We start from the raw sequence: 22,881 nt of genomic DNA on the forward strand, positions 1-22,881 counted from the left end.
CGTCAGCTATTCACAAGCCCTCTTTCCACCTTGGCTTCTGCTTTAGTTTGGCCAGTGTCATGATTTTCTTAGGAGGGCCATTGAGGCCGACATTCCTAAATATCCATCTCTACTTCATGCTCACTTACTGACCCTCCCTCCCTTATGGGCTCCAGGTCACAACTCCCAAAGAAGATGCAGGCGTGGCTCTCTGCCTCCGATTACCATCACTGTACCTCAGGGTTCAGCATCAGAGTTACCAATTGCCATCAGTGCTGACTGACTGCCTCTCCGGGTTCGGAGTTTCACCTCCCAGAGCCAGAGACAGCAGACTCACATCCTTCTCTCCCACACCTCTCCTGGTTTTGTTCAGGACAGCAGATTAGAGGCAGGAGGCAATGACAATAAAATAACAATAAAATTCTGAGAACAATTGGGAGCAACTTTCCGATACTTAATCCAAGCCCTTCTCGTCTTCAGCTAGACTGCTTTATTGTCCAATCTTTGGTCCACTGGGTGGTCTTCAAACCCACCAGGTCACCAATTGTTGATTTTTTCCTTTTCTTGTGTCCACGAAATATTTTTGGCATTTCTCCCTCTTATCTTTTCTGACTTCAGGTATTTTTCTCCCCTATAGTTAATGACTTCTAGGCATAGAACATAGCAGGAACAAGTCATTAAGAGACAAGCAGAAGCCAAGTGCCGGCTTTTATTTTTGGAACAGAAGTGGAAAGGAAATCTTGTTCTGATTCCGTGGATGTGACCAGGGAGGTGTTGGTCGATATTTCTGTGCTGTGGCATCTTCGGTAACCAAGTTACCAGAGCTGGCAGCGGCTGGAGGGGTTCAAGAGGGTACCACGTGCACAGCAGAAATATCTGGCAAAGGCTGGGGTGCTGCTGAGGGGCCCATGGACTCGGAGGTGTGGAGGGCTGTGAGTGTCGTAAGATTCCTGGGGGCTGGGCTCCCTACACATCACCTGAGCAGGAAGAGAGGTCATTGAAGGAGGAGGGTCCACAAGACAAGGCTGACCTAGTGACAAGGGGTGATCAGGGACAGCAGACAAAGAGGGAAACAGGGGATCAAGTGCTCCAAGGGCCACATGGAGCATTTGAAATGTATAGTTCACTTAATCTGGTGACAGTAGTCCAGGAGGAGGGCCTGGGCTGTATAATGATACCATTTATCAGTGACCGAGAGGTGGGGTCTAGCACAGGAGCTCTGGGGTGAAGTCTAATCTAAGTGTGTTGAAGACCTGGCACCTGAGTCTGTTGAGGGAACAGAGGGTGCTTAAGGAGGTGATATCAAGTGGCCGCCATACCTAAGGTCAGGCGTCTGAAGAGGAATGTGGCATACAGTCAGCCTGTCGCAGGCTTTTTTTTTTTTTTTTGAGACTGAGTCTTGCTCTATCGCCCAGCCTCTAGTGCAGTGGCAGGATCTTGGCTCACTGCAACCTCCGCCTCCCAGGTTCAAGCGATTCTCGTACTTCAGTCTCCCGAGTAGCTGGGATTACAGGTGCCCGCCACCACACCCAGCTAAGTTTTGTATTTTTTGTAGAGACAGGGTTTCACCATGTTGGCCAGGCTGGTCTTGAAATGCTGATCTCAAGTGATCCACCCGCCTCGGCCTCCCAAAGTGCCAGGATTACAGGCATGAGCCACTGCGCCCAGCCACAGGCTTATTTTTAAGGCATCTGCATTTTGGGGGTATGAGAGGAGAAAAAAGTTGGTCTCCTCTCCTGGGGGAACCTGGGAGTAGAGTTTTTTCTACCTTTGGAGTTGTAGGAGTGCTGAATTAGGTAGAAGAAACTGTAGTCATCTGAGGGGTGATTCCAAGGGGTAGGGAGGGATGAGAAAAGATGACAGTGAGGACATCTGCAGCAGAGGGTTTGGGGTATTTGGCGGAGTGTCCAAGGAGGGGATTTCCATGAGCTTCAGTAATAAGGCGTTCAAACTGACATAAAGCAAGCTGTGGCAGGAGGTGGCTGTACCTACCTGGGCATAGCTTCGAAAGAAGATCTGCTGGGGGCTGAGGTCCAGGCGGGGCAGGACGGTCTCCCCACGGTGCCATAACAGCCTCTTGCTGTATGCCTGGGTAGGGGTGGGTGGAGAAGGGTCCTCAGGCTCTAGACCTGTGGCCATTTGTAAGTCCCTCCACACAGTACCCAAAACCCATGGCCCTTGCTCACTGGCTCTGCACTGACAAGTTGATCTGAGCCAGAAGAAAGAGTAATTCCCAGAAGACCTATAGATGTCCTAAAAACAGAAGATCTCTGGGGTAGGAGGGGGATCCCCAGGTTGCCGTCTGTTCAGGGGGGATGTGAAGGGCAGAAAGCCATACAACTGTACCTGCATCAGGAAGGGTGGCAGGAAAACTTGAGCACATGTTTTCTAGTCTGCCAGTGCACATAAATTGTGGCCCTTGACACTTGCATACCTGCAGTGCAATGGCTAGCCCCCCCACGTCTGCAGCATTCTCCAAGAATGTGAGGGAGTCATTGAAGGAGGTTCCGCTGGGTAATGGAAAGGCAGCATAATGGCGTTTCAGGCACAGGAGAGCTTCCTGGAGGGCATGGGTGTCACAGGCTGGGCACCCCCCAGGCAGCACTATTGAAAACAGGGCAAGAGAACATAGGGTTGGTGCTGCCGAGGTGAGGATGTGGGTGGTACCACAAACTGACCCAGCTCCCAGGAGCATGGCAAAGTTCCCAGGACTGCCCCACCTCAAACCTTAAATAACCTCCCTTTCCCCTCCAGGCCCCCCTGTGGCCTTCCCTTAGGTTCCCTATAATCCCACCTCCCAGTGGCCCCTGTTACCCACAGAGCTGGTAGAAGATGTGCAACAGCTCGTGGGCCATGATGCTGCCAGCAGCGCCAAAGTTCACAGCTCTAGGGAGACAAGGGCTTGTTTGACCCCCTGAATCTTTTGGCATTTTTGACTCCAATTCTCCAGCTGTAAGTCCCATTCATTATAACACCTATCGGCCCCTCTTGGGAAACTCCCTACCTACCCTCAGAGAGTGACCCATACCTGGGGTAGCCAGGGTGGAAGAACGGGGGTTGGAGGAGTCCAGCTGGAAAGACTACCACATGGTCAGATATTGAATAGTAAGCATTGACCTCCCAAGGGGACACCTTCCACCTGTGGGAAGAGCACAAGTGAACTCCAGCCCCCACCACATATTGCCCTGCCACCCTGAGACCTACGCAGTCCCTCCCAACTGCCGTTACTATTCAGGCTGCCTGCCCTGAGCCCTGGCTTCCTTTCCTACGAATCGTGGATGGATCTCTCCGGGATGGAGTGCCTGTGCCTCCCCTGCACTCATACCTGTGTTGGGGGCAAGGCTGCAAGAAGCTCTGGACAATTCTAGCTTGGAGGGACCGGACACAGCTCAGGACAGACTGCAGGAAGTTTGGTCCAAGTTGTATCTGGGGAAGAGGCAGGAGGTGACTTGGGCACACAGACACTTCTACAGATGCATGCTGACATACACCAATGGGACCATTTGACCCAAAACAGGCAAGCCCTGACACACAGGCATCCAGGGATTAGGAGACAGCAACCCGGTGGCATCACCACACAGCACACAGAGGCTTTACACAGATCAGCACACAGATGAACACGCCCAGACAAGTCACAGGATGCATGCATGTGTGTGGGGACATGCATTGGGACCTGAAAAGATTCTATTCTTCTGCCAACAAGACCCAGTGTGGATATTCCCCCATCGACCCCAGCCAGCACCAGGGCAAGGACAGGGCTGAGTCACCCAGGGAAAACTGAGTGTCCAACAAAGACTCAGGATGGTCAGAGAAGTGAGGAGAAGTCAAGGACTGAGAAGGAGCTGGAAAACACAGGGACCCACATCTCTGTATTCTTGTCGGGCCAGCTCTGGCTTCAGGGCCCATTCTGAAGCCCCCATCTCCACTTGCAGTTGAGCAACCTGGAAAGAGACACAGAAGGGGGTAGGAACACTCTTTGAGTCTACCAGAGGGAATTTCTCCCACTCGTTGCTCTGTCCCATTGTTGCCTCCCAAGCCTCTCACATTGTTGCCAGTGTGTGTATGCAGCCCAGTGCCTTCCCTACTTAGCTTGTGCCTGGGGTGCCTTTGGCACTTGCTTCCAGTCCCCATCTCGCTTGGTCCAATACTCCATTCCCCGCACAGGCTCCCATACCAGCCAGGATGCCTGATCTGACCTTGTCCTGGGCCATGTTCTGGGTCTCCTCATTCATCCAGGGAAGGTTTCTGAGGCGAGTGATGAGGGCATCCCGGATCGCAGTGAATAATTCCATGGCCTGTGGGAGTGAGGTCCGGGGACAGGGGGACAGGATCAGAAGAGGCCTCAGCCTGGAAAAGACCCTTGGAAAAGACCTTGGCCCCAAGGAGCTGCCTGTGCTGCAGCTGTTGCTTGAGCAGCAGCTCAACTAAAGCAACTAAAGGATCTGTGGAGAAAGGAAGCAGTGCCAAGCCCACAAAGGGAAAGTGGGGCCTGGCCATCCGTGAGGGCCATCAGGGAGATATAGTTCCTTTCCATGGGATATAGTAGCCTGATGCGGGAGAAAGACAGTGTCCTTACTCCCGGGGGCAGGAACACCTCCCAGCAAGCAGAGGGAGGAGAGGGCTGTCATTCTCTCCTCTGGCTCAGGGCCCTTATCTTCACACCATCATTTTTAGTGTCCACTCCCTCTCCTCATCCTCCTGAGCTCTTCAGCTCAGTCCCCCACGTCTCCCCGGCTTCACAACCTGAGTGTGTACTCACTGCTTCCCCAGCCACCTGCCACCTCATGTAAATCCTTTCTTGGAGGGAAATGAAAGGCAATATCAAGAAGCTGGGCTCTGGCATCAGAATGCCTGAGTTCAAACCCTGTCTCTGCTTTTCGATAACTGTGTGACCTTGGGCAAGTCACTTAACCTCTCTTTGCTTCAGTTCCCTCTTGCATAAAATCAGGATAATAACAGGAACTAAATGACGTAGTTCATGCAAAGTGCTTGAAGGAGTCCCAGGCATGTGGTAGGTACTCAGAAAGTACTCAGTGTTGATTTATTTGACTTATTTGCCCTCTGCAAGATTATGTCATCCGTTCTGACGTCACGTCATGTGTTGTTAAAAAAATCTTAGATAACAGGGAGGAGCCTTAGAGATGATAGTGTTCAATTTTCCTTTTTTTTTTTTAGTTGTTGTTGTTGTTTTGTCTTTGTTTTTGTTTTTGAGATGGAGTTTCACTCTTGTCGCCCAGGCTGGAGTACAATGGCATGATCTCTGCTCACCGCAACCTCCACCTCCTGGGTTCAAGCAATTCTCCTGCCTCAGCCTCCCGAGTAGCTGGGATTATAGGCATGTACCACCACACCCAGCTAATTTTGTATTTTTAGTAGAGATGGGGTTCTCCATGTTGGTCAGGCTGGTCTCAAACTCCTGACCTCAGGTGATCCACCCACTTCAGCCTCCCAAAGTGCTCGGATTACAGGCATGAGCCACCGCGCCTGGCTCGATTTTCTCATTTGATGGTTGAAGAAACACAAGACCAGGAAAGTTGGGTGATTTGTCCAAGTGAGAGCATGTCATGGAGACTCTGTGGCCTAAAGCTGAACTGTTTCCACCCCAGGGATGGAGAAGGCCTTTGGGTTCCATCTCTCAGTGGCCCTTCTCTCTGACTGCCTGATTCCCCAATCACACATACCACTGAGAAAGTCAAAGTTAATAGAATGAGGGAAGGTTGGGTTGGGTGGGAAGGGGTGGAGATATGTGGGCTGGGAAGAGCTCTCACATACAGCACTTCGGGTGCTCGGGTCAAAGGCCTCACGAACAAACAAAGCCGCCAGCGTGGGCTCGAAGAACGTGCCTGTCTCCTCCACGCACTTCATCCATCGCGGGCGGGCGCGCTATGGAGACAAAGCTGGAATGAGTGGCTCCTGTTCAGGGCTCTTTCCTTATCTGTCTCCCCAGTCTTCACTAGATCTTCATTCCCAGAGGGTGCTCTTTTGACGGGACTTTCTGGGATTCATCTCAGTTTACTACCCCTTAGGGTGACGCACATCACCACTCAGTACAAAATAAGCACATCTTCCTCAGAGCTGGTCTCATGAGCCTGGCTGAGCAAATCCTTCATGTTATTGCCTATTGAATTTGACAGCAAGGCCTCTAGGAGGCATCATTCTGGGGGACCAAGAGGCTCCTGGGAAGAAGATGAGAACCCAAACCTCATACCTCGGCAATCTGATGTTCCCCCTGTTCCCCCCCACCCCTCCCAACCACTCTACTCCAGGGTCCCAGCAATGATTCCCATCCTCCATGCTTCTTTGCTCAAAACGGAGATTGCAGATGGAAATTCCGTTCTATCACCATCACCCTTATCCTCTCTCCAGGTGGGCATGGTGTATTATACTGTAGCATCTTATAAAGAAGAAAATTATCAGAGTAGAACTGGGTTGTAGATGCCATATTGTTTGCTAGGAAAAGAGGACACAAGACAAGACTCATTGTACAAATTCATAGAGCTGGAAGACTTCCAGCCAAGTCAGAGGGGAGAGAATAGAACAGGAAGGTGGAGGGCTTTCACTGCAGAGGCAGGAGGCCATGGACAAACACCCAAGAGGGCAGTGCCAGCTGAGGACCTCGAGAATGAGAAACATAAGAGACAGACGCTGAGAAGGTCTTGGCGGTAGGCTTGAATGGCTTTGAAAACTTGACCAAGGTGTAAACCCAGAGATGACACAGGGTAAATGGAGACACACACTCAAGGAACCCAGGGGCAGGAGGAGGTAGCTGGCCTGAGGGAAAGCTGAGCTGGAACTGATAAATACCGGCTAATATGCTAATTTGGGTTAGGCAGGATGAAGCCTCAAAACTTTATTCCTGTGATGTTTTTACTTCCCAAAGACCTGTCCACAGGGAAGGTAGGAAGGGTGCCACTAACACTCTCTCTGCAGGAGCTAGGCTGGTCCTGGGAACGGAGGCGGTTTATGTGCACCCCACTAGAGGAAACAGACCAAAGAGGCCAGGCTGGTAGTCACTGAAGGAGAAACTTCTGAACCCACCAGTTAAAGAGGTTATCATTTTGGAGGTTGCTGCAGGCCTGGCTGCCCACATCTGTGTTCTGTTGCACCTTGAGGTCTGCTAACCTTGTCTATTTTTATTTTTACTTTTATTTTGTAACAGAGTCTCACTCTGTGACCCAGGCTGGAGAACAGTGGTGCGATCTCGGCTCACTGCAATCTTCACCTCCCAGGTTCAAGTGAGTCTTCTGTTCAGTCTCCCAAGTAGCTGAGATTACAGGTGGCTACCACCAGAGATGGAGTTTTGCCATGTTGGCCAGGCTGGTCTCAAACTCCTGGGCTCAAGTGATCCACCTGCCTTGGCCTCCCAAAGTGCTGGGATTACAGGCATGAGCCGCCGCACCTGGCCAACCTTGTCTCTGATAAAGAGAAGAGGCTCAGATTCTTCTCATGCTGCATGAATTGGAGCTCTGAAACAACAGGAACTAAAAGGAAATCCGGGTCTGAAAGCAATTATAGGGCCAAGTTGAGAATCTGCCAGCCACATTCTGCTGGACAAGCTTGGCTCCAGGAATACCTCTTATCAGACAGTTGCTACACCTGGAGCAGCAACCAGCATCAGCAGAGAGCTCACTTGAGCTTGGAAGTGTGGATCTGCCTACCCTGCTCACCCCTCCTGTTCTTGATTTGTTTCCTGATGCCCTTTGCTGGAGCCTGATCATTTCTCCAACATGCTTTGCCATGGGACCTGACTGCTGGAGAATACAATCGCCACTGCAGACCACTGCTACAGCTGTCTCTCAAGATGTGGAATGGTAGTGTATACCACACTGACTGCAAAGGGAGAGTTACAGAGAGAGAGAGAGAAGGAGAGAAATAGAATTAGAGAAAAAAAAGTCTCCAAAATATAAACAATAGAAAAAATATTTCAAACCCAAGATAATGAAACTCAGTGGACTAATTTTAGGGCACCAAAAAAAAAAAAAAAAGAAAAAAAAAAAGAAAAAAGTTGCACATATAACCTCAGAACCACGAATAGTATTTGAGAAATGATAGAAATCAGGACAAATTCTACAAGTCCAGAGGGAAGCAAAAATTTGACCAATCTTCTATAGGATGAAAGGAAATTTTAGGGATTACAGGCCAACCAGGAAACTTTAATTTCTAAGCAAAATTGTAGAACGAATCGTTAGACAGTTTTTGAACACTTGGAAAATAATGTGTAACTACTAAGGACTATGATAGGATCACTGAAGAAAAATAATGTCAAAATAATAAAAATTCCTCTGGCTAAAAGTCTTGTGTAACTGAGGCATATGAAAGACCAGAACCCGCAAACTCCAATAGGGGCCATGCGGAGGCATAACAGAGAACAGCAGTGCAACATCAGAGCCACAGGGCGTGGTGGGGCTACAGAGAGCGCACCCAGCCCCGAACTGCGCCATGTAGCGACAGTCAGTTGTCGCCACAGGAGAAGGCTAGCCCAGTGTTTCCCAAGTTTCACAGACGTGCGCGCCCGCGCGCGCGCGCGCACACACACACACACACACACACACACACACACAGAGGGTGGAAACCTGGCGCGCGCGCGCGCACACACACACACACAGGCTGGAAACCTGAATGCTAGCATGCCATATCTTAGTTTTTGAATATTGATGATTAATTCAAAGTTTGCGAAAGATTCTACAGGCTAACAAAACCCATCTATAGACGAAATACATCCTCAAGCACCACGACCATCCTACCACTGAATAGAGTATTAGCACTTACTAAGTTTGAGTTATTAACTTAAATCTCTGTGATTCAGTGACACCAGTTGTCAAAATGAAAACAACATCTAGTCTACCTTCCTCACAGGTTTGGGGATCAGGTGAAATAATACCTTTCAAGTACTCTAAGGCACTACCCCACTCTGTTGGCATTATCTTGATTTAGCCATTCTTGGAAAACACAGATTGAGTCCTAGTGAATTAGAGAAACTGATGTTGAATGACAGTGCAATTAGAGTGGAGTCTCATCTGGCCAAATCATAAGTAAACATCAATGGTGAATGATTTCAAGTTAACTTGACCTCCCCTGACATTCCTACTAAGAATCCTAACTACCACTCACTTAGCATTTCCTTTCCTCATTTCCTGTTTTGCTTTCCTTCATAACACAACCTAACATATTTTATTATTTTATTAGTTTGTTTATTGCCTTTCTTCCTTCACCAGGATATGCAGCTGAAGGCAGGGTTATTTATTTGTCTGTTTTGTTCATTGCTGCATTCCAAGTGCCTGGAGAAGTACCTGAAGTACACTAGGTTCTCAACAAATGTTTGTTACAAAAACGAATGCATAAATCCATAGCTAGGTCTTCAATAACCTGACCGATGCTGTTCTCCCTTCAGGATCTTAACAGTAGTCTGGATGAAGATACACTGAATAAAATTGCAAATGATCCAAAGCTGGGAGACCTGAATAAATTGAGATGTTGGGCTGAATATAAATCATTCACATTTAATCATCACAAATGTGAAGTTCTGCTTTTACTTCTCAAAAGCCACCTTCCTAAATTTCACAAAAGAAAACCTGACTTAACAGCCATTTTCATTGACTATAACTCTATTCAAAACTAATCATCCAAAGATGGTCCAATAATGAGATTTAGAAATCTTCTGTATAAGGGCACTATAGAGTATAATTCATTCAAAAGAATATGATCAGAAGTCGGTAATTAATGGCCACTGAATTGAACCAAACATTTTGATCATATCAAGGCCAAACTCTAGGTCATGTCTTTGATTCCATTCTTCCTCTCACATCACTCATCATCAGGACATCCCATTGCTAACCTTAAAATATGTTCTTTTAAAACACAAATGAGATAAATCCCTCTGCATGTCTCTATTTCATACAGAGAGAAGCAAAAGTCTTTCAGTGACCTATCAGACCTTGTATGGTTCTCTCCTTCCTGCTCCGATTCCCTCCCCACTATTGTCCTAGTCACTCTGATCCAGGTGCCCTGGCTTCCTTGCTGATTCTCAAACACCCAGAGCACGCTCCAGGGGCATCAGTGGACACAGCCTGCCATGCAAGCCTAGTCTTCTCCTCTCAGCCAGAGCCACCAGGAGGATCCTTCACTATGCACCAAGTTTTAGCCAGCCTACCTCCTGCCCTATCCCAATGAGATGATACCCCTTTCTTCACCAGAAAACTTCTTCCTCTCTCTAAACTTTTTGTCGGTTCCACCTCCTGCACAGAGATCCCATTGATCCTTCAAATGCTTCCTGATCTCTCCCTCTCGGGAACTCCAAGAATATCTGCTGTCTAAATCAGGACCCCCATATCTGCTGTCTAAATCAGGATCCCCTGCGAACATAGCCATACCTATCCATTTACTTAGTGTACAGCTGTTTTTGCACTGCAGGGACAGAGTTGAGCAGTTGTAATACCAACCATTTATGGATCACAAAGTCAGTATTTACTCACAAAGTCAGTATTTACTATCTTGCCCTTTATAAAAAAGTTTTCTAACCTTTGTTTGTAGCACCTACTTATTTCTCAATCCTGTACAGTGTGTGGTTAAAAACATGACTTTATGAGCCAAAACATCTGTTTTGGAGTCTGTTCATTTACTTGTGAGCTGTATGGTCTTGGGAAAGTTTCTTGACCTTTCTAAGCCTATTTTGGCATCTGAGAAACAGGGATTATAAACCTCCAAGTGTTTCTGGAAGATATAAACGAAATAACCTGTCCTAAGTGCTAACAGACAATGACTACTCCATGTATATCAGCTATTATCATTAAGTGTCATCTTTTATACTATTGTCTCAGAAAGGGGAAGTGGCTTCCCCAAGGTCACACAACTATTTGTTGGCAGAGATTAATTCAGCTTTTAAGCCCAAGGACAATTACGTGTCCTAATGGAAAAGATAATGGCTTCAGGACATCTAAGCCTTCTGTATTCTTTAAGCCTGACCCTCAACATTAGCACTCTTACAACCTCCAAGAATTGCCATGAGGCTATGGTGCTGGCGTTTATAGGTAGCTGTTTGTTGCCAGGATTTTGTAGCAACCCCAATTAAGATAACTTGGGGCTCTGGTCTGCTTCATCTGAATCAAGAGAAAAGCTGGGCAGAAGCTTCTTGGCGACTCTTCAACCCAAGTGATGCTCCTCAGGAAGACTGCTTTTTTAGCACAATGAGCAAACAACACAGACCCTGGAGCCAGACTGCCAGGGTTCAAATCCTCACTCCACTGACTTACTGTCATAACTGAGCAACTTCCTTAACTTTCGTGTCTCTGTTTCTTCATCTTTAAAACAGGAACAAAATGGCACCCATGGTACCTCATGGAACTGTAAAGATTAAATCAGCTAATAGATCTAAAGGGTTTCAAAGAGTGTCTAGCGCATCATTAGCTCTTGATAAGCAATAGCTACATTCCAGTCCCAGTGAATGCCTTTTCCTTCTCTGAATTCCACAGCAATTTTAGGTTGCCAAAGCAGAGAGTTTCTCCAAGGCAGGGAAACGTCCCACAAATTACTAAGAAAAAAAAAATCCGGTGATTTTTAAGACTAAACCGAGGCCTTCACTGAGGTTGGGACATATCCAATGTACTAGACTCTTCTGCTCGCTTTTGGATATATCCAACTTGGGATTTCAAGATTCTCAGCAAAGGAGCATCTCTGCGTCTTATGTAATAAGTAGACTCTGGTGAGTGAAGTGCATTTTCTACCCAGGCCCCTCCTCAGCTATATCCACATCTGTGCCACAAAGCCTACATGTGGCCCAATGGATCCCACTGGATATCAGAGATAAACTCTTTGTGAAGCATGTTTGAACATAAAATCAACTAGACATTAAGGAAGGCCACTGCTTAACATCTCTCTCTCTCATCCTAATAAATCGTAAGCTCTAAGTCCAAGTTATCCTGAGCAAATAGTATAAGCGTAATGACAAAGAAAGGGCAGTCCTTGACAATTTCAGAGTTTTATATTTGAGCTCAAACACCCAGCAAGAAGCCAGAGAGGTAGTCAGGCTGGGAGATGTGTGCCTGAAGGTCTGGCACATGGTATCTTGGTTTTCAAGTTAAACTTTGTCTGTCCAACTTGCCTGCTTCTATGGAAAGCCAAGACATGGAGGGGCATCTACCAGCGTGGCCCCCTCCCTGAAAGACAGATGCCAACATTTACCCCTCAAAAGAGTAGATACTCCTTTCGAGTATCTGGGCAAATACACCCGCTCCTCTCCTCACCATGGGTGGTTGCTCTGTCAGTTCCCGCAGTTTCTGGCTGAGCTTTCTGCGTGCCTTCTGGAATTGACTGTTTAGGGCTGGAGAAAGGGTCTCCACCAGCCCTAAGATCATGTGGCTCTGCAGAAAGTCCCTATGGAGACAAAAGAGACCCACACATATACCCCAGGAATCTTGGGATGCCTCAAGAAGAGCCTCCCCTTGTATAAGTCACCTTGATCCTCCTGAAGGCAGCCCCTTCTCCTCTGTATTAATAACTGTTTTAACATGCACCCAAGTCAAAAAGAGCTTTTCGTGGTGTAGGTTGGGGTGGGATCTAGCTCCTTAGTAAAAAAAACTAGATGAAGAAGCAGCCTTCAAAATCACACGGAAAGAAAGTTCTGGGCTAGATGGAGTCTGGACTCATGTCATGAAACAGATTCTACTTCTACAGTCAAGGTATCTCAGGTTGTCCTCAGATGTATCTCGCAAGCAGAAGTAAGCTGGTTTCTGTGACTCCTCTCTGCTCCACTGGCAATGCTCCTGCCAGGACTGCATTGCACCCTTATGTAAGCCTCCTCACTCCCATGTGAACGGGCAGCTACCGCCCTCAAAAAGGATTTCTAGATGCTGCTGCCACCATGAAGAAGGCCCTTAGGCCCAAGCCCTTGGAAGAAATCCACTTCTTTCAGGTGGTAGCCACCCAGGGATCAGGGGAGGCAGAGACCCTAACGAAGAGCCACTCTCTCATGTCCCCAACCCCAACATCCCCTTGATTTCCTGATACTAGCAGAAATACTCTTAGACATTGTTTCCCATAAGAGCTCCAGAATCCTCACACCACACCTGAGGAATGGCCCCTCCTCTTGTTTTCTTCCCCTAAGCACCCCCAGCCTTCACCATCTTCATCTCCTCATCTCATGTGCCTCCTCCTACAGCCCACAGTCCTCAGCTGCTAAAAAGACATACATGCACTCAACTGTCCTCTGTGTCTGGGTCTTCCAGCATCTTCTACAGCTCAGAGGCTCTTGAGTGGCTGGTGTTCTACTCTCAGCAGACCCTGTGTCTTGGCTGACCCTCCATTCTTCATGTCGTGTGTATCCTCCCTTACTCGTGCTCCCAAGACACATCCCTCCATCCTCTCTGTGCCACCCACCCCACGCTTCTCTGCCCCCACAGGTAGCAAGTTCCTCTTATCTTCCTGGGAGGCCCTTACCAGCCTGCCTTCCCCAAGGTCTCCTCTGCCCCCAAGATCTATGGTGCACAGGCTCTCCTCCATTTCCATGATCTCCCCAATCCCACCTGGGGCGAACCTCTGGTTTAGCAGCATCTCCTCCACCAGTTGTGACATGTTTTTCAAATATTCCACGTCGTGGACCACGAGGGACTGAGAGGGGCTCAGGGACATCGGTGTGAATGTTGCTTGCAAGCAGGACAACCAGTCGATGGCAGGGGCAATTTCCTTAGAGGAGGGACACAAAGCTGAGGGGGAGAAGGAAAAGAGAAGGAAGGGGAAAGGGCTTCCCCTTGGGTGTGAGAAAAAGAAGAAAAGAGGCTAATTGGAGGAGGAGATGGAGCCAGAGACAGAATGAAAAGGAATTAAGGGCACTAGGAGGAAGAAGGAAATGAGGTAATGTTTGGGAGGAAGGTTCCTGTGCCCACAGTCTTCTGGCCCCCAGTTCCAGGCACCTTGAGCTGGTCGATAGTGACCATCTGGAAGAGCTTGCCCTGTGCCCGCCGCTGCTCCAGGGGCCTCAGAAATTGGAACAGCTGTGAAGTCATGGAGAGGGACATGGAAGCGTGTTGTTGCACCTCGTGTGGGTCTCCTCCCAGCAAGGTTCCCAGCTGATTTAAGTAAGTCAGGTATTCCCGAAAGATCTGGAGGAAGGAAATGTCAGTCACAGGTGCCAGAGGTGCCCACTTTTCTCCTGGCCTCAGAGGGCAGGGCCTTTGTCCATGTGCCATCTTACCTGGGCATAGGTCTTCTGTTCCTGATCTTGCTTGAGGGGAACATCAAACTCTGGCTGGTCTATCTGGACACAAGAGAGACTGGAGAGAAGTGGGGAGCATGGCAGATGGAGAGGGCAGGCGTGGGGAGGTGGGGAATATACCATGGGAGACAGCCTTGGGAGATGGACATAAAGATTGGACAGAAGAGAAGCAAGAGTACAAAGAAAGGAAGGGATTAGGGGTTAAGGGGCAAGAGAAGAAGAGTCCAGATGTGAGAATGGGAAGAGATGGTGAGTATTACAACCAATGTAGGTGTGCCAAGCAAGGCAGAAGCATAATAATCAGCATCCTAAAAGGAACTATTCTTTGTCTCAGGAACAAGGCCAGGGTGAGTGAGGTGAGGAACTTGTCCCAGGTACAAAATCTAAGACGCACCAAAAACTCAGTAATCAAACTGCAACCTAACTTAGGAGTATATTCTTGCAATAGGTAGCTCCATCTCAGCCAGCCATAGCAGCTGATCTTCAGGCAACCATAGGCTGTCAAGTGATCAGACCATGCGCATTAAAGACAATTGCTAAGCTGTAACCAATCAAGTTGTTTCTGGGTGTCACTTCCTCTTTCTGTAAATACTGCCTGCCTACATTGTTGGGTGGAGCTCTCTGAACCTCTACTCCTTCAGGATGCTGCCCAATTCACAAATCAGTCTTTGCTCAAATAAACTCTTTTTTTAAAAAAAACTCAGTAATCAAGATTAATACTTAATTAACATTTTAAAAAATCAAAATTACTACCAAAAATGTATGATAAATAAAATCTCAAAACTTTGCTTATCATGGACTTTTTTCCCCCAAAAAACATACTTTTAGTCAATTTTGAAAAGAATCATGTTGTGTTCAAGAGAAGTCCTCAGTGTATTTTTGATTCACTTTGAAAAGAAAAATCATTAGTATTTTCAAAATGATTCACATAGAATTTTGTTCCATTTTGGGGAAAAAAGCATAATTTCTTGTCGAAAAATTCATAATGAAGAAAAGTTTGATATTTTGGTTCATCATGTATTGTTGCATTGATTTTGATTTTTTAGGAATGTGTATTAAAATGCTATTTATCGTGATACTGAGTTTTGGGGACCTTCTTAAATTAGCACCCCAGGTAAGCACCACGTATATTTCATCTTAGTCTGGCCCTGATGAATCCTTGATTCTGTTCTGAAGATCTTTGCTTCTACCCTTTCCCTTTTCTTCTCCAATTTCAATATCCCTTCTTCAATATCTTGAACCATATACTTTTCCTTCTGTCTTGAAAAAAACTTTCACTTGACCCTTTTGCTACATTGTATGTCCACAGTTCAAGGAACAAAAAAGCATCTATGCCCACTGTTTCCACTTTCTTACCTTCTTCCTAAGCTCCGTACAGTCTGTGTGCACTGCCATAACTGTTTGGAAAGTATCTCTAGGTATCCAAGGGTGTCTTCTCATTCCTTGTTCTCTGAGCTGACCCCTCCTTCCTGAAGCTCCTTTACTTTCCTTTGTGGCCCACCATACTGGTCTAGCTCCCATCTCTCCAACTGTACTCACTCTTCCCTGGCTCCCTTCTGCCCTCAGTCTTTGAAGTTCTCCTTCTGTAGTCCATCCTTCCTACCTGCTTTTAACCCAAGAGACTATCTAGGCTCACACTGATGATAACCACCCTCCTCCCATTCACACTAAATCAAAACAATGGGATCATTGTGTAATCCCCCACTTTCTTTATTTATATCCAATCAATCACCAAATCCTCTAGAAACAGCATGGACTATCATCACTTTGGTGAAGTTGCCTAAATCCTTGTGCCTGGCTCTTCCTTTCCGTTTCTACCTCTATCTCAGGGCCTCAAAAAATGCTCGTTTAGTTTCCTCGACACCCCCAGACTGACATTCAAAACTGCTGACTATGCACAACCATCAAAATATTTGCTCTATGCACAATTGTCCTAACAGTTGGATGGCCTCAGTAGCTCTCTCTTTTTTTTTTTTTTTCTATTATGTCAAATGTTTCACCTCTGCCTGACTTCTTAGAAATAATCAGGCTCAACTTTATGTCTTCAGTCTCACTTTTACCTCCCACTGCACCCCACTCTGCCTCCCAAATCCTCATTTAATAGACCAGCCTCCTCACTGACCCCATGGAGGAATCACATCATTCCAGGTCCTCCCCCTGGCTCAGGATTTCCAACACCCCATAGCTTCACCTCCACTTGTGTGAATTAACCATGTTTCAAGGCTTGCTTAGTTCACCTTCTCTCATTCTCTCCTCTCTGGGCCTCTTCTTAACCAGATCTTTACTGGCCCCCAAAGACTACATCAGTTAAACTCCTGAGCACACTGTTTAGAACTGAATTTTAGAACACCTCATAATGATAATCAATTCTTTTGTACTTATCCTCTAGTAATTTTGTGGCTCTTTTGACAGTAGGGTCCAAATATGCAGATAGCATTACATTAACCACAATAGTGACAGCTCCAGTGTTTTTATTTAGTTACTCACTCAACATATACCTGGCAAAAGCCTCTAGCTGCCTGGCCCTGTGCTAGGTCCTGAGGAACAAAGGCAAATAAAGCATGGTCCTTTTCTAAGGAGGCTCACAATGTTCAACACAGAGTGATAAATGCTGAGAGCATGAGGAAATGAGAAAAGCGAGAGAAAGGCTTCATCTAACTCATAACCAGGGTGTCGGTGAAGACTTCCTGGAAGAGATAATAAAGCCAACATTTGAAAAACATGTAAGTTTTCCAGGTTCAGTGTGGGGGATGGTTGCAGGCACAGGGAGCAGCATAGGCAAAGAACTAAGAAATATTCCTGGAAGTAGCAGTGAGTCAGCATGGCTTGGGGATAAGGGAGAGAAGGAATGTACAGGAGATAAGGCTGGAGAAGTGTGTAGGGGTCAGATCACAAGGTGCTTGTAAAGCTTTACTAAAGATTAGGGACTAGATTCTGATGACCTGGCAAGCCACTGGGTCATTGACAAGCATTTAAATACAGACAGTAGTATAGTTAGCCCTTGGTTTAGAAAAGTTCCCTCTAGTAAAAATAAAGAGTAAATAAAATGAGAGCAATCCTAGAGATAGGAGGACTAGTTAAGGGGCTCTGAGATTAATCCAGATTAACAGTAAGAAAGACCAGGCCTACTCCTGTCTTCCCAGCACTGGCTCTGCTGCTCCATTTCCCACCCCCAGCTAATGTCCCTGACTTTCATATCAATAATTTTCCCTTAAGGTTGGGTTGTTTCCTATATCACACAGGTGTCCTCTCTTCCCAACCTGCAACCTTCCTCTAAGGGATGATTGACTAGAGATGGAGTCAGGCCAGGTCCAACTGTATCTTTGCCAGTGCATCCCTCACCTGGATGACTGGTGTGTGTGGCGAGGCAGGATGAGGTCCCAGGTAGGCTCTGAAGAAAGGGAAATGGCCATACTGACTCATGAGAAGTCTCAGTGTTCGGTTAAAGTTTAAGGAAGTCCAGTTACCAGAGATGCGCCAGCCTCCAAGCTTTAAAGGAGAGAGAAAAGGCTGAGCATAGGATCTGTGGAGCCCATCCCTCATTGTCTTGGTTGCCTCTTACACAGCTGCTACTGCCTGACCTCTGCCCTGGGCGCCTTGATTCCTTTAGGGCGCCACATCTGTCCTTTTTTATCTGCCTTCTCCCAAGGTCCTGATATTTTCACAGGGCATAACCATTTCCATCTCCATCTCCCTCCTAGAACTTGGGGGGCCCTAGGAAGAAGATCCACCCCCTAGGAAAAAAAATGGCAGCCCTAAGCATGCATTGGTCCCATATGTTATGTGTCCAGAAAAGTTAGTATCCCAGCTTTTCTCACCTCCTCAATAACTTGTCTGAGGGGACCAGTCCCTGCAGCTTCAATAGCACGTGTATCCATGCAGGAGTTGTAGAACTGGAAGGCTTTCTCCTCCCCAGAGCCTGAGTACCAGGAATTCCGGGCCTCTAGAAAGGAAGCATGGGAGTGAGGACTAAACTCTGATTTTATTTTTATCTTGCCCAAATTCCTATCAAAGGGGTCTGGGGAGTCATGCCCTATATCATAAGTTCTCATCAGATGGGTTTTATTTAACCCCATGTAACATGATTTACTTTCCAACCTGATTCTGGCATAACATTATGAGACAAAGAAGAAAATAAAAATATTTTACCCCAAAACATGTTTCTTTGCCGTATTTTGAAATGACCCTACAAAGCTGTTCTTTGTGGAGGAAAATTTGAATCTATAAAGAATCTCTATTAGCTATTAACATATCTCTGTTAACATAGATAGATCTTTTGATTAACTAAGATCTGAACAGGAAACACTTGTCACCTATTGTCTCTAAGGGCAGCCACTATAAGACTTCAAAAGAACTTTGGTCTCCACAATCTTTATCTTACCCTGAACATTTCCTTTCTATCTATCCCAGATCTTTAGACAAACTCAACCGTCAACCCGGAAATGTTTAAATTCACCCATAGCCTGTAAGCCACCCCTGCCCCTTTGAGTTGTTCCACCTTTCTGGACCAAACCAATGTATTTCTTAAATGTATTTGATTGATGTCTCGTGCCTCTCTAAAATGTATAAAACCAAGCTGTGCCCCGGCCACCTTGGGCACATGTTCTCAGGATCTCCTGAGGGCTGTATCACAGGCCATTGTCACTCATATTTGGCTCAAAATAAATCTTTTCAAATATTTTACAGAGTTTGACTCTTTGTGTCGGCAGGAGAATTAAAGGAGTGGCAACTGGTGTAGAGGCAAAGAGGGAGGGTGGGAGACAGGGAGCTTACAGGAAAGAAAGACTCCCACAGAAGATGGAAGGAGGGGGAGGAATAGAGATGAGGAAAATAAGAAGGATGAGAGCACTGCCCAATTTGGGATAGACCAACTTGATGAAATGATGAAAGCAGGGAAAGAGAATGAGGAGAAGAAGACAATATGGAAAATAAAAGAAATGTGGGAAAGAAATCAAGAAGGAAAAGACAGGGACGAAAAGAGAAAGGTAGCAATAAGTGGAATATGGGCAAAGGATAAAAGAGAGAAATGAAAGATAGGAAAGAAAGAAATGACTGAAGAAATTAGACAAATTCAGGGAACTAGAAAACTTTAAGGAATTGGAGAGAAGAAAACTCATAAGGAAAGGTTTAGCAAAGAGAAGAAACAGGAGAGGACTCTCCTAGTCCAGACTTCTCATCCATTGATCCCAGGAAACAAACAAACACACTACAATAATCAAATGCAAGTCTCTCCGAATCATCCACCCTCTAATATCTAACACTCTTTCCACCCTCAGTCCCCCTGAAATCTATTCATCCCACTGTAGGCAATAGAATTTATCCTGAGCATATTTTTTCTTTTTATCTCTGAGCCTTCCCTGAAAGTATCCATCTACCCAAAGAGAGTCCACCTCCCACTCTTTCCCCATCAGAAAGGGGGGCAGAGGGGTGCATTATTTTTCCCAGATTCTAATTGATAGTGTCAACACATTCTTTAGGTTCCCTTGCACTGGAAACGCATGCCTATCTTATATGTTCTTATTCCCAAATCCTCATCACCATCCACCAACTTCCTGGGATGCACTTCCAGCCTCCTACACAGTTACAGTGTATCCTTCTGGTTTTCCTCTCAGTCCTGGCAGTTTTCCTCTCCAGCCCCCATCTGCAGGAACTTTACTTCCACTGCCAATTAACTCAGCTCTCCTATTCTTCCAACATATCCTTTGTACTTACCCACTTTTTCTCTTATGCACAGTGATGAAGCCCTCTCTCACTTCCCACCCCACCATCCTACCCCTTTCATTCCACCATCATCCCTCATCTCCAGTCATCCATCTCTATCATCCCACTTGTTCCAGATCAACTTGCTTGCCATGGTCCAAGGTTTCAAAGGAGAAGCAAGAAGCAAGAGATCATTTTGAGAGAGGGGAGCTTTGGCACGGTGAGAGGGAGAGGATAACGTTGAAAAGGAGGCATTGAGAGACTAGAGGTTTTGGAGGTTAGAGAATGAGAGTGACAGACAAAAGAACTGAAATGCAGGAGGTGCTGAGGAGATGCTTGTGGAGGAAGACACCATGCATAGGATAGAAACTGAACATTTGGAGGTAGCAACAAAGATGGAGCTTGCTAAAAGGGACAAGTTGGAGAGAATGGAGTAATGATGGATACATGGAGAAGCAAAGAAGATGGAAATCAGATAAAGAAAAAAATGCAGAGAGGGACCAAGAGAAATGGAAGAAGGGTACCCAAGGTAAGGCAGCAGGAAACAGTGAGAGAGGAGCAAATCCAGGCAGCTCCCGCCATCCTACCTCTTTTACTCCCCCATCATCTCCAATCATCCATCCATATAATCCCACCTGGGATGGCACAAACCAGTTGTTCCACAACTACATAGGGTTTGGAGTAGTCATGGTCATTCTAGGCACCCACTTGCACAGAGCGTCTTCTACCCTGCTTTCCTCACCCAGTATTCTCCGAAGTCGGTTTTTGTTCTTTGTGGCAAGCTCCTGAAAAGAATTATAGGTCCCTTTGACCCTTCCACAGGCAAAGCCAAAGAAGTCGGTGCAGGGGGCCACACTTGTGTTCCCAGAGGCCAGGTAATGATCCCGGAGATCCAAACACACAGATGTCTCACAGGGGCCTGTGGGGAAAAGCTCAGAGCTGGGAAAGAAGAGGCAAAAAGACCAGGGCTCTCCCAAGGGGCTAGGCAAAGAACATCAGGTGAGTAACTAAGCGGGGAGCTGATGAAAAAGAAATGGTTAGGATGCAGGGAGGAAGAACCATGGGGACCCCAAGGGTCAGGGAGCATAGAAGCCCCAGGAGCAGGGACTGGGCCCAGGTGCCAGGGCTGGGCGAGGGCTGACTGGGTTAGGGTGTCTGGGATCTTGCTTACGAGGGCCACAGTTCTGGAAGATGTAGAACAAAAGCACAGAAAAACAAAGGAGCAGGCCCAAAACCTGGATAGCTGTCAGCACCCGCTTGGCCACTGCCCATGGCCTGCTCCCTTCCACGGGCAGCCTCTCCTCTGGAGTGCTCTGTGGGAGGAACCAAGAGGTGAAAGATAAAAGGTGGAGGGGATTGAGAGACAGGGATGGGAAGAGGAGGAGGAGAGGGGAGAGAGAATGCATCTGTTAGTGTTATAGTCACTTTATACAGAAATAATTATCCCAACTCTTCCTAAACCCAGTCCTACTTTAACTCCTGGAAGATGAGAAAACATGTCAACTGTTTTGGGTGAGGATGAAGCAGACAGTTAGGGGATGAATGTTTGTGGGATTTTAGAGCCCAGAGTGACAACATCAGTGTATTCCAGCCCTAGGAGAGGAGGCCACTTACCTCTTGGCTCCAGAGAGTCCCCATTCCACCTGCCTGGCTGGGTTCCCTCGGCTCTTCCTCACTTTGGTCCCCACCTTCCTGAAGTGAGTGGAGGGAGAAGGAGGAGAGAGAAGCTGGTGCAGGAAACGGTGCATTGAAGAGAGTTTTCTCAGGCCATTTTGTTACCCTCGCTGCCCGTCCTGCCCCCACACACATATTTTTATCTCAGGGCAGTCTTCCCAGATGGGCTTCAGAATGAACCTGTCCCCTGAATGTGCCATTTCTCACTCCCTCTCCCATTACCTCCCTCTCTCTCCCCCTTTCTACTCTGTAAGCCTCAGGTTCCCTCCCCTGCAGTGGGGGCAGGACATTTGTACACAGTCACCCTCACACCCCACCCAAGGCCTCTGACTCCAAAAGGGGACTTACCGTCTGTCTATCCTCTGTGGCTCCAGAACCGTTCCTGGTTCCACTCTAGGTGCTGATCCGGAGAACTGGGGTCCAGGAAACGGTCCCCCTTCTGCCCCCACCCCAGTTCCTTGATCTTGGAGAAGGGACACTTCTGCTGCTCTTTCCCCTTGTCCCCAGACACACAGGACTGGCCTCTGGGTGGAGCCTGCTTATCAGTGGGGGGCACCCAGGTTTCTCCTCCCCCTTTATCTCAGCTTCTCAGGGGAGAAGAGGGAGGGAGTCCTCACTCCCCCAGCAATCTTGCCCTTGGTCTGCTCCTCTTGTCTTGCACTGTGACTCTGCCCGTGAAGTTCCTTTATTTCTAAAATATTCTTCCTTCTCTCCTTTCTTCTCTATTAAAAAATATGAGGCACAGTAAAGTTTTAAAGAGTTTATTTAAGTAAGAAGCAATTCATGAATTGGGCAGCACCAGACCAACAAAAGTTTAGTGTTGCGATGACAAAGTGTCAGAGGAAAGCATTTACTGGGAAGTTACAGAAGCAAAATAAAACATTATTTGACTGGTTTGCAGTTACATAATTGCCTTTTTAAAGTAACTTTTTGGAAAGTCCCTAGTCATATAATCATATGTTAGTTGACTACTTATCATCAGCTGGGGTTAAATTGTTATTTCTGTCATAAGCATTTATCGGAAATTGACCCAAGTTAAGTTTCACTTATGTTTGTAGTTTTAGCAAGAACATGGCTATTTTTAAGGTCTTTGGCTTTGTCTGCCTGGGAATTTTTCAGGCCCAGTCTCCATTTTAGTTTTGTTTTCACACCTCTCTGATTGGCTTTTCTGGGATTCATCAATTCCCAGGTCAAATGCCACCTTTCCCAGGAGACCTCCCAGCTCCATGCCCGTTCACACTGTTCCCAAGCAGGCTTAATTGTTTCTTTCGGTGTTTCATAGCCCTGCTGGCTGCTGGCAGAGGCATGCATTCAAAAGATCA

At 46.9% G+C, this 22,881-nt stretch overlaps 2 protein-coding genes across 2 annotated transcripts in view; one reads left to right on the forward strand and one right to left on the reverse strand.

Annotated features, from left to right (window-relative positions):
- The window catches only part of LOC105546678 (chromosome unknown open reading frame, human C7orf34), a 1,456-nt gene extending 1,044 nt beyond the window's left edge, over positions 1 to 412 (forward strand). Inside the window, 1 exon segment of the mRNA XM_011989938.1 lies at positions 7 to 412. Coding sequence (XP_011845328.1) covers positions 7 to 131 — 125 coding nt within the window. The 3' untranslated portion in view covers positions 132 to 412.
- A 244-nt stretch (positions 413 to 656) lies between these two features.
- Positions 657 to 22,392, reverse strand: KEL (Kell blood group, metallo-endopeptidase). Its single transcript, XM_011989867.1, has 19 exons — positions 21,908 to 22,392; positions 21,500 to 21,577; positions 21,057 to 21,198; positions 20,628 to 20,804; positions 18,004 to 18,128; positions 17,528 to 17,674; positions 14,165 to 14,227; positions 13,884 to 14,072; positions 13,508 to 13,656; positions 12,219 to 12,348; positions 5,752 to 5,862; positions 4,176 to 4,274; positions 3,843 to 3,920; positions 3,305 to 3,405; positions 3,008 to 3,118; positions 2,798 to 2,865; positions 2,414 to 2,583; positions 1,972 to 2,067; positions 657 to 956 (listed from the first exon to the last, which is right to left on the reverse strand). The coding sequence occupies exons 2-19, from the start codon at positions 21,521 to 21,523 to the stop codon at positions 795 to 797; spliced, it is 2,142 nt and encodes a 713-aa protein (XP_011845257.1). The 5' UTR covers positions 21,524 to 21,577; positions 21,908 to 22,392; the 3' UTR covers positions 657 to 794.
- Between the last annotated feature and the right edge of the window lie 489 nt (positions 22,393 to 22,881).

The sequence above is a fragment of the Mandrillus leucophaeus genome, unplaced genomic scaffold (assembly GCF_000951045.1).
Source record: "Mandrillus leucophaeus isolate KB7577 unplaced genomic scaffold, Mleu.le_1.0 Scaffold365, whole genome shotgun sequence".
Taxonomy (NCBI): Eukaryota; Metazoa; Chordata; class Mammalia; order Primates; family Cercopithecidae; genus Mandrillus; species Mandrillus leucophaeus.